The sequence below is a fragment of the Panthera onca genome, chromosome C2, assembly GCF_046562875.1.
Source record: "Panthera onca isolate mPanOnc1 chromosome C2, mPanOnc1 haplotype 2, whole genome shotgun sequence".
Taxonomy (NCBI): Eukaryota; Metazoa; Chordata; class Mammalia; order Carnivora; family Felidae; genus Panthera; species Panthera onca.
In genome coordinates, this window is record NC_138347.1 from 8,279,316 (window position 1) to 8,288,210 (window position 8,895).

Below are 8,895 nucleotides of genomic sequence, written 5' to 3' on the forward strand. Positions count from 1 at the left end.
TTCATGCTCTGTCGCTCTCTGTCTCAAAAATAAATAAACGTTAAAAAATAATAATAATAATAATAATGATAATAATAAAAGAAACGTTTGCTTCAACAGCAGTGTGATTCATCTCCAAGCAGTTCCTCTCGCAAGATAGCGCCTCTTCCTGCAGACACACGGCCCTTCATCTCTCTTCCTGGTGATCCTGTTTGCTGGCGTCGGCCTCTTTTTCTTGCTTTTATTTTCCTCAAGTGTCTATCGGTTTTTGGGTGTCAGCTTATGTTTATATAAACGAGGATCAAACGTGTGTTGCCTTGTTAACCAGACTCTCTGTCCTCGGCCCAAATGATAATCTGTCCTTGTGGTTACACACGCACACTCTACCTGAGGAGCTCTGCTGCAGGGGAGGGGCATTCGGCCCTGTGGGCTCTCTGTGAAGGTGTGCAGGTGGCTTGTCTTCTGGGGTCAGAGCCTTGTCGTTCTGCATTGTGGCCGTAAATGGGGACGCTCGCCCAGCCTGCTCTGGGAGCGTCCTGGGTGGGAAGTCCCCCTCGAGGGGGACACGCTGACCCCAGAGGCCGCCCATGGCCAGTTCCGCCATCCCTGTGACTGCCCCGCCCCGACTGCCCCTTCCCCGGGTGGGCCCCACCTCTGACCTCAGGGCTGCCCAGGGCCCGCTGGGAGCACGCGTGTGCAGAGCTCTGTCTTCTAACCGCGGGACGTGGTTCCCTGAGCTGGGAGCTTCACTGTCCGTGCACTTTTATTCACAGAAACACTTCACCGGGCTAGTCTTTCTCTGTGTAGCTTGTTTTTTTGTTTGTTTGTTTATGCCAACGTCATGTCCCCGGGAGGAGGGGTAAAGTGAATTATTAGTCAGAATCTTTAGCTGGGCGTTGAGAGCTTTTCTTTTTTGCCAGTTGCCTAAAAGAATTTTAATGCAGACTGCTACTGCTTTTTAGTTTTCGGAACAAATAGCCTCTCTGTAGTTATTTTTAGAACTTTGTCTTGAATCAAGTCTTTTTTTAGAGCTCTCTGCCCTTGGGGCCAGCAGGTGCGGGTCCCTCCACCCCAGTTCCGGCGCTGCCCGACAGGGGAGACCAGTCACGGCCACCGCTGGCCCCTGAGGTGTGGCTGGTCTGAACTGGGATGAGCTCTGGGTGTCAGGTCCTGATTGGATTTCAAAAAGAAAGAGAATATAAATGTAATTTTTAATATTGATTATATATGGAAGGGAGAGTTTGGACCTGTTAGTTGATTTTAGCTGTTTCCTTTTACTCCTTAAAATATAGCTACTAGGAAATTTTAAATTACATAGGTGGTTCCCATTTTGGCTGCATTTTGTTTCTGTGAGACAGCAGTGCTCCAAACTCCACTTTAGTAACTGGGACCAGCGAGGTGAAGGCTTCTAGAACAGTTACCTCTGTTTGTATCCACTTCCCACAAGAAATCATCATCCACCTGTGACCAGGTTCTTAGGTCTACAGAGGAAGCATCCAGAAGGTTTAGTCAAGCATTGATGACAATCGTTTTCTTTAAATGTCCTTGAGGGGTGCCTGGGTGGCTTAGTTGGTTGAGCGTCTGGCTCTTGATCTCAGCTCAGGTCTGGATCTCCTGGTCATGAGTTCAGGCCCTGCATTGGGCTCTGCACCGGGAGTGAAGCCTACTTAAAAAAATAGTAAAAAATAAAACCAAATGTAAAAAAATTTTTTAAATGTCCTTGAAATAAAATAAATGCCTTGGCTTTTCAAAATTGCATAATTGGGAGCAGAGCATTCTTAGGGAGAGACAGCATGAGCAGGGGAGGGGCAGAGAGAGAGGGAGACAATCTGAGGCAGGCTCCAGGCTCCGAGCTGTCAGCACAGAGCCCGACACGGGGCTCAAACCCACGAACCCTGAGATCGTGGCCTACGCCGAAGTCGAACGCTTAACCGACTGAGCCACCCAGGCGCACGTAATTGGGGGCATTTTTAAGTCGATTATTTTTTTAAAACCTTTTGGGTGTATGTGTGACCAGTTGCCCGTGGCCCTTACGCGCTCTTGGCAACTTCCTCGGGCGTTTTTCGGTCGTGTTGCTTGGCAAGAAGGAGCTTTCCAGATCTGATCTAGGCGATCGGGACAGCTCCGAGGGAGCCGGCCATTCCGTGCGGGCCGTGTGGACGCCTGGTGTCTGCGGGCAGCTGTTGAGTAATTCAGTCTGTTAGCTGACCCGACCGTGGGTTTTACGAAAATTACCCAGCTTCGCGTTCGGTTTTTACTTGCACCGAGTGGCTGACTGTGGCGCGATCTCCCTTGGCACCTTCGTCCCTGACGGCTCGCTTCCGTTTGTCATAGAGAGCCCTGCTCCCCAAGTTTCTCATCAGGGGCCATCTCAGCTCAACCAGCTGCGTCATCACGCAGCCGCTGACGGGCGAGCTGCTGGTCGAGAGCTCGGAGGCCGCCATCAAGAGCATAGAGCTGCAGCTGGTCCGCGTGGAGACCTGCGGTAAGGACCCGGCGGCCGGCCGGCCGAGGGGGGAGCGGGCCGAAGGGCGCGCCTCCCGCTTCCAGGACGTGTCCGTGGGAGAAGGCGCCGCGCGGAGGGAGGCGGCTCGAGTCGCGTGGGGCAGACGGCAGCGCCGGGTGAGCGGGGTGACACAGGTGCTCACGGGGTCCCCGGGGTCTCTCGCTCGGCCCGTTTGGACACCCGCTGTGTCCTGACCGCTCGGCGGCCCGCCTCCCCCAGGGTGCGCCGAAGGATATGCCCGAGACGCCACGGAGATTCAGAATATTCAGATCGCCGACGGAGATGTTTGCCGGAGCCTGTCTGTCCCCATATACATGGTCTTCCCCCGGCTGTTCACCTGCCCTACGCTGGAGACCACCAACTTCAAAGTGGGTAAGCGCGCTGGCTCCCTGCCCCGGGCCTGCCGGGGTTCTCCCGCGAAGGCGGGGCCCGCAGAAGGGCCACCGAGTGCCCGAGGCCCAGACCCACGCGGGTCTGCTTGGGGCGGGCTCGGCCCAGAGCACCCGGTCCTCCGGCCGCTCGGCAGGAGCTCCCCGAGAGGCTGCCGTGCCAGCCCTGGCCGTACACGTGAGCGGCGCCGGCCCTCCACGGGGAGGCAGCGTGGCCCTGTCGCCGTGGGGCAGGGACCGTGGGTCCGAGAAGGAAACTGGCACAGCGGGGAGCAAGCCCGCCGTGTGCGTGAGGAGGTCAGGCAGGCTCCTCTGATAGGCTGGCATTTGGGGGAGACTCGGACGTGACCATCAGTGTGATCACCGTGAAGGCTGCTGTCTTCCACCAGCTGGCGGCGTCTTGGTCATTTTCCATGACGAATATTTGTGAAGCCCCTTGAGTGCTTTTACCTGCCATGTGACATCATAACAAGCACGTCGTGGGGTCAGGACACCGTGGCAGGAGCAGAGGGCACCAGACTCCACTGTTTGCCAAACACCTACAAGGACGGCGATGTCTGCTAAAGACAGCATGGGGTCAGATCTGACCCGAGCTAAGTTGCTGTGACTTTTTTTTTTAATTAAAAAAAAAATGTTTTTTTAACGTTTACTCAGAGAGAGAGAGAGAGAGAAAGAGACTGAGCATGAGCAGGGCAGGGGCAGAGAGAGAGGGAGACACAGAGTCCAAAGCAGGCTCCAGGCTCCAGGCTCTGAGCTGTCAGCACGGAGCCCGATGCGGGGCTCAAACTCCCCAACCGTGAGGTCATGACCTGAGCCCAAGTTGGACGCCCAACAGACTGAGCCACCCAGGCGCCCCGCCGCTGTGACTTTTCTCACAAAACATGTGTATGATTATCGAATAGCTGGTGTGTGCCCACAGCAGAGAGGGCAGGGCGCCAGGGGCTGGAGTGCAGAGCGAGCGCCCTCCACTGCCCGCTTCCCCCCTCAGGTGCCCCCCTGGCGACCAGCGTCAGGCCCCCAGCACGCTGCCCACGGCGCCCTAAAGGCCGTGTTTTATTTCAGCATACTTTGATTTTAAGCCAGAAGGAGGAGCTTATCTGTTGCTTTCTCACTTGGTTTTTCTACATAAACTTCAAGAGCTCTAAACATTTTTGTTCTTCTGTGCTGTATTTTAAGCACCTAACTTTTTGCATGCTGTTTCTATCAGATTTAGAAAGTATCCATATAACATGTCATGCGAGCCTGCAATTCTTCCATATAAATCATGCCCTCAGTCCTTCAGCCGGGACAGCAGTAATGCTCTTCAGACCTGATCGTGAATTTCGTGTGGTTTGGGGCTGACAGGCTCCCGGACACCAGTAGGGACTTGGTGGGGCTCACAGGCCGCCGGACACGGCTGGTCGGGAGCGCACGCAGCAGAGGGAGGAGGGCCCGATGGCTGGGCCCCGCAGCTCCCGTGGGCCCTGGAGTTGCCGTCCATGGGCCCGGCTGCGGTGAGGCTCCGAGCGTCTGGCTGGGAGGTGGGAGCGAGCCGTATGTCCCAAGTGTCCAGCGGTACCTGCGTGTACCCCCTTCAGCTTTGCTGGTGCTGACCACGCGTGACCCAGTGCTCCGTCGGGCCCGGGTCCTCCCGCGGGGACCGGCTGAGGGCCCCGGAGCCTGGGCGGAATGGCTGTTCTGCCCCGTGTTCTCTGCCGTAAGGAGAGCCAGCACCAGCTCCCTGACCTGGGCCTTCCCGGCCTGCCGGGCATCCAGCCACGCCGTGCCCCCTCCAGGGAGGACGGCAGGGGGGCGGGGGGATGGGGGAAGACGATGGCCACCAGAGTCCCAGCAGGCCGTTCGAGTGCTGTGGCGATTGTCACCATGAGGAGAGAGACGGGGGCGCTGCTGGCCGACAGCTCCTGCCAGGGCCGCCCCCTCCCCCCCCAGGAAGGCAGACAGACACCCTCGGGGACACTATCCTCAGGACTCCAGCCACGAGGGCCTTGGGTGAGGTGACTGCAGAGCCCCTTCCCCAGCCGAGCTGCCTTGGTGCTTGGCCCTGGCCTCTTGGCACGGAGCTCCCCGCTCAAACACACCGCTTTTGCCGTCGTCAACGAGAGACCGTTCTTTGAACCGGCGTCTGGGGTGAATTAACCCCTCCCGCAAAGAACAACAGTGAAACCGCAGTCTCTCATTTGGGGTGGGAGACAGGGACCCACACAGCTGGCCAGTTCCCAGTCGGTTCTTCCATGAAGAACTGTTGGATGGAAAAAAAAAAAAAAAAAAAAAAGCAAGACTATGAATGAGCAGAAAGGATTCTAGAAGATTCTCTCTGGTAAGGACAGAGGATGAGGAAAGTGTGGTTGAGAAGCTGACCTCTTCCTGTTCCAAGGAGAGAAGACCAATTCCCCTAGAGAGAGTCCTCCCCGGTTCCCCTGGAAGCTGAGGGTGACCGTCGCGGGTCGTGGGCACAGAAGCCCCCAGGGCTGCCTGTGCGCCCCTCACCTTCAGAGCCGGGCGGTGGGCCTGTGGCCTCTGCTGCGGGGGCAGGTGAGTGTGACACCCGTTCTTTCTTTTCTCAGAATTTGAGGTTAACATCGTTGTGCTTCTCCACCCCGATCACCTCATCACCGAGAACTTTCCGCTGAAGCTGTGCAGGATGTAGCCCAGGAGCGGGCAGTGTGGACGGCGGGAGCTGCGGGGCGGAAATGCGGCTGGGGGGCCGACCCATGGGAGCCGAAGCCCGCAGCTTGTGCTTCTTTTCTCGATGAATCTGTGTCAGAAACGGAGCTGACCCCCGACCACAGTCACTGTGAAGCTTCTGCTTCCAGTGCTCGCCTCTCGTCAGACCTCTTCTTTAAGACTCAACAGGACTCCGTTGTTTTTGGCCAGATCGCCTGGCAGAAAGCAAAACTTCCTGGGACTCCTGACTTAACTGCCCCCTTTTAGAGGCAGTAAAACTACAAACAGCCGTTTGTGCTTGGCCGGAAAGTGGGATCCCGGAGGCCGAGGAAACCCTCCGCACCGAAGACTCCCCCGCAGCAAAGCAGCTTCGCCGGATGGTCACGGGCAAGCGGCCGGCTTACGACGTTGGTGGATTCCGCCCGCGCGGGGCTGCGGGGACGGGGTCTGCGGATCATCCGCGCGGGGCCGCAAGGCGGCGTCCTCTAGAACGGTGTGGCATTTTTTCCCCGACTCTGTTCTGTAGTCCTTTTGTAACATTTTTCATAACAACGTCCAAGTTTTGAGGGAACTGGAATAAAGCGTCCCTTCCTGGCACGGGAGGAAAAAACGTCTGTCTGCACCTGTTGTTGCTGGGTGGGTTCCGAATGGCAGGAGACCTGTGCCCGGGGCAGTAGGCGAAGACCCCTCTGCGGTGGGTGGTGCTGGGAAAATGCCCCGGACGTGATGAACTTGGCCTGCCCCCAAGCCCGTGACGGAGGTGCGTTCGGTAAAGCCACGTGGCTCGCGGAATGTGAGCCTGTTGCGACGCGTTTCTTCCTTCTGATCCTGCCATTGTATCTGTTGGTCCGCAACGAACAGGCCTCAGAGATAAGCCGTGTGCTTCGCACGTTCCCTGGCCTCCCTGACGGTCCCTCCGCCCGGTCAGGCCTGAGCAAGGCGACCGGCTGACCCCCCCGCACCCCGGCCACGCCGCTCTCTTCCGCGATGGCGTCCTGCGACGGGTGAGGCCCAGGACGGACACGCCTGGGTCAGGCACCGCCTTATCCTGGGGCTTCGCCAGCGAAACTGACAGCGCTTATCCACGGAGTCATTCCGAAGCTGGCTCCCAGAGAACGCGTTTCCGGTTTATAAATCGCCCTTTATGCTCACGTGGCATTAATAATTGTCTTTGATGATGTGTTTAGAGTATCAGAAGACAAAGAGGCCATACTTTCTGGGAAATTTCAAAGGCAGAAGTCATTTTTAGTGAAAAAAGAAAAAAGCTAAATAAGAATTTTGAGAAAAGGTTTGGGATGTATGTTGCTATAGAATTTCCTTAGCTAACCGGTTTTATGGATATAAATATGACGACTGCCCTTCTTAGGGGCTATTAACTCAAGACCTGCCAGCAGCCTGGCTGCTTTGATTTTCGTCTCATTGGATCCCGAGTGGCCCAGGCAAGGGCCTCAGGCTGGCCATGTCCTTCCCCTTCCTGGCCAGACACCTCCAGTGGCTGCTTTTTTTTTTTTTTTTTGCCGCTACCCTCCCGTGGCTTTTTAAGGGAAACACAGATGTGTAGATATCTCGGACAGCGGCAACCGCCCGGCTACTGTCCTGGCTGGCTGGGGCCGGGGTATCCGCTGTCAGGTGCCCGGGGCCGCCAAATTCGCCCATTAGAGCAAGAGCAGAGGAGGGGGAGGGGAAGGAAAGAGTCTGAACCGTGAGTGTCTACCTGTATTAATTTGGAAACGCCCCTCGAGGCAGGAACGCACTTCCGCTGTCAGAGATCGGCAGGCGAGGGGCCTGGCTCCAGTTCTCGGCCATGTTGTAAGTTCCGGCGTAAAGGTAAGAGGTAGATCAGAAATCAGGTGTGAAAAAGCCAAAGCGTTTGTGCCTGAATTCGTCCAGTTGATGTCCTGAGCCTACCTGCTCTGGTAGCTGGTGGGGAAGAACACCCTGGTGCCCCGTCTGCCCCCACCATTGGAATCTCATAATTCCCAGTCTGGGTCTGAATTCTCCTCTTAAAACTTCGGGGGTGGGTGGGTGGGGGGTGGCGCCTGGGTGGCTCCATCAGTTAAGGTAAACGTGGTTTCCCTGTTCATGAGTTCGAGTCCCACATCAGGCTGACGGCCTGCTTCAGATCCTCTGTCCCCCCCTCCGCCCCTCCCCCACTTGTGTGCACCTGCGCATGTTCTCTCTCTCTCTCTCAAAAATAAACGTTTAAAAAAGTATTTAAAAAACTTTAGGGGAGAAGATTACCTCCACGTGCAGGCAGAGATGCGGGCTGTGGCAGATGGCTACACTCTGGGATCCCACAATCCCTTTCAGAATTTTTTTTCCGAAATAATGTGCTTCCGTGAACCCAAGGCCTCCTGAGTAGGGACTGACTTCCAACTCCTTTGCTGCTGGGTGTGGTTGTGTGATGAGGAGGCCGTGGGCCCAGGAGCAGCCTGCCGCCCAGCTCAGCCTAGCCGGAGCTCAGCGCCCTCCGGGATGGCGGAGAAGCGGGACACCCGTCCCCGAACGTGTAAGAACGGCTCACCTCCCCACCCTGTGTGGCCACGGGAGGAAGGAAGGGACACCTCTTCAGACCTCCAGATTGCCGGGAGGCTTGGCAGCCCAACCCCGCCCCAGAGCGGGTGGCGGGAAGGGCAGGAGCCCCACACCGGGGCCCGGGCCTGGTAGGGCCGGAGGTACCCACGCGTGTGCAACAAACATCTTCGTGACCCTCCGAGCTGAGAGATGGCTTCGAGGCTCTCAGAGGTCCAGAACCCTGCTGGGGTCGGCTGGCCAAGTGCCAGGGTGGGAGGAAGCCCAGTTCCCCTGGGAGCCGCCATCGCCACCCGTTGGGTGGCCACGCCCGGCCCCACCCAGGAAAACCTCCCTGACCCGAGTGGAAGGACCCAGGGCTGGTTTTCACTGTTAGTGCTCAGTCGATTAAAAGGACTAAGTTGCTGGTTTCCCCGGAGAGAAGGGCCGGCTTAGCACCAAGAGTGAACTCAGGGAAGACAGCTGCACGGCATCCTTGTATCCTCCGCTTCGGGGGGAGAGCTGCAGCGGGCTCGCGAGGGTGGGCTCGAGGGTCTTGAGCCGGCCCCGACCCGTCCTTGAACCTTGTCAGGAGGTGCTGCCTCCCGTGAGGCTCCTCCTTTCCCTCCAGAGGGTGTGCCTCGAGCTGCCTGCTCAGGGTGGGGGTGGGGGGTGCCCCACCCTGGCGGTTCCCAGTCACTGGATGTTGAGATACCAGCCGTGGGGGCGCCTGGGTGGCTCAGTCGGTTGAGTGACTGGGTCAATTTCGGCTCAGGTCAGGATCTCACAGTTGGTGGGTTCGGGTCCCGAGTCGGGCTCTGTGCTGACGGTGAGGAGCCTACTTGA

At 57.4% G+C, this 8,895-nt stretch overlaps 1 protein-coding gene across 2 annotated transcripts in view; it reads left to right on the forward strand.

The window, feature by feature from the left end:
- The window catches only part of VPS26C (VPS26 endosomal protein sorting factor C), a 45,063-nt gene extending 38,914 nt beyond the window's left edge, over nucleotides 1-6,149 (forward strand). For both annotated transcript variants that reach the window (XM_060640869.3, XM_060640867.3), the window contains 3 exons: nucleotides 2,314-2,464; nucleotides 2,705-2,857; nucleotides 5,439-6,149. In XM_060640869.3, coding sequence (XP_060496852.1) covers nucleotides 2,314-2,464; nucleotides 2,705-2,857; nucleotides 5,439-5,521 — 387 coding nt within the window. In that variant the 3' untranslated portion in view covers nucleotides 5,522-6,149. The remainder of the gene's footprint in view (nucleotides 1-2,313; nucleotides 2,465-2,704; nucleotides 2,858-5,438) is intronic.
- Nucleotides 6,150-8,895: the final 2,746 nt, after the last annotated feature.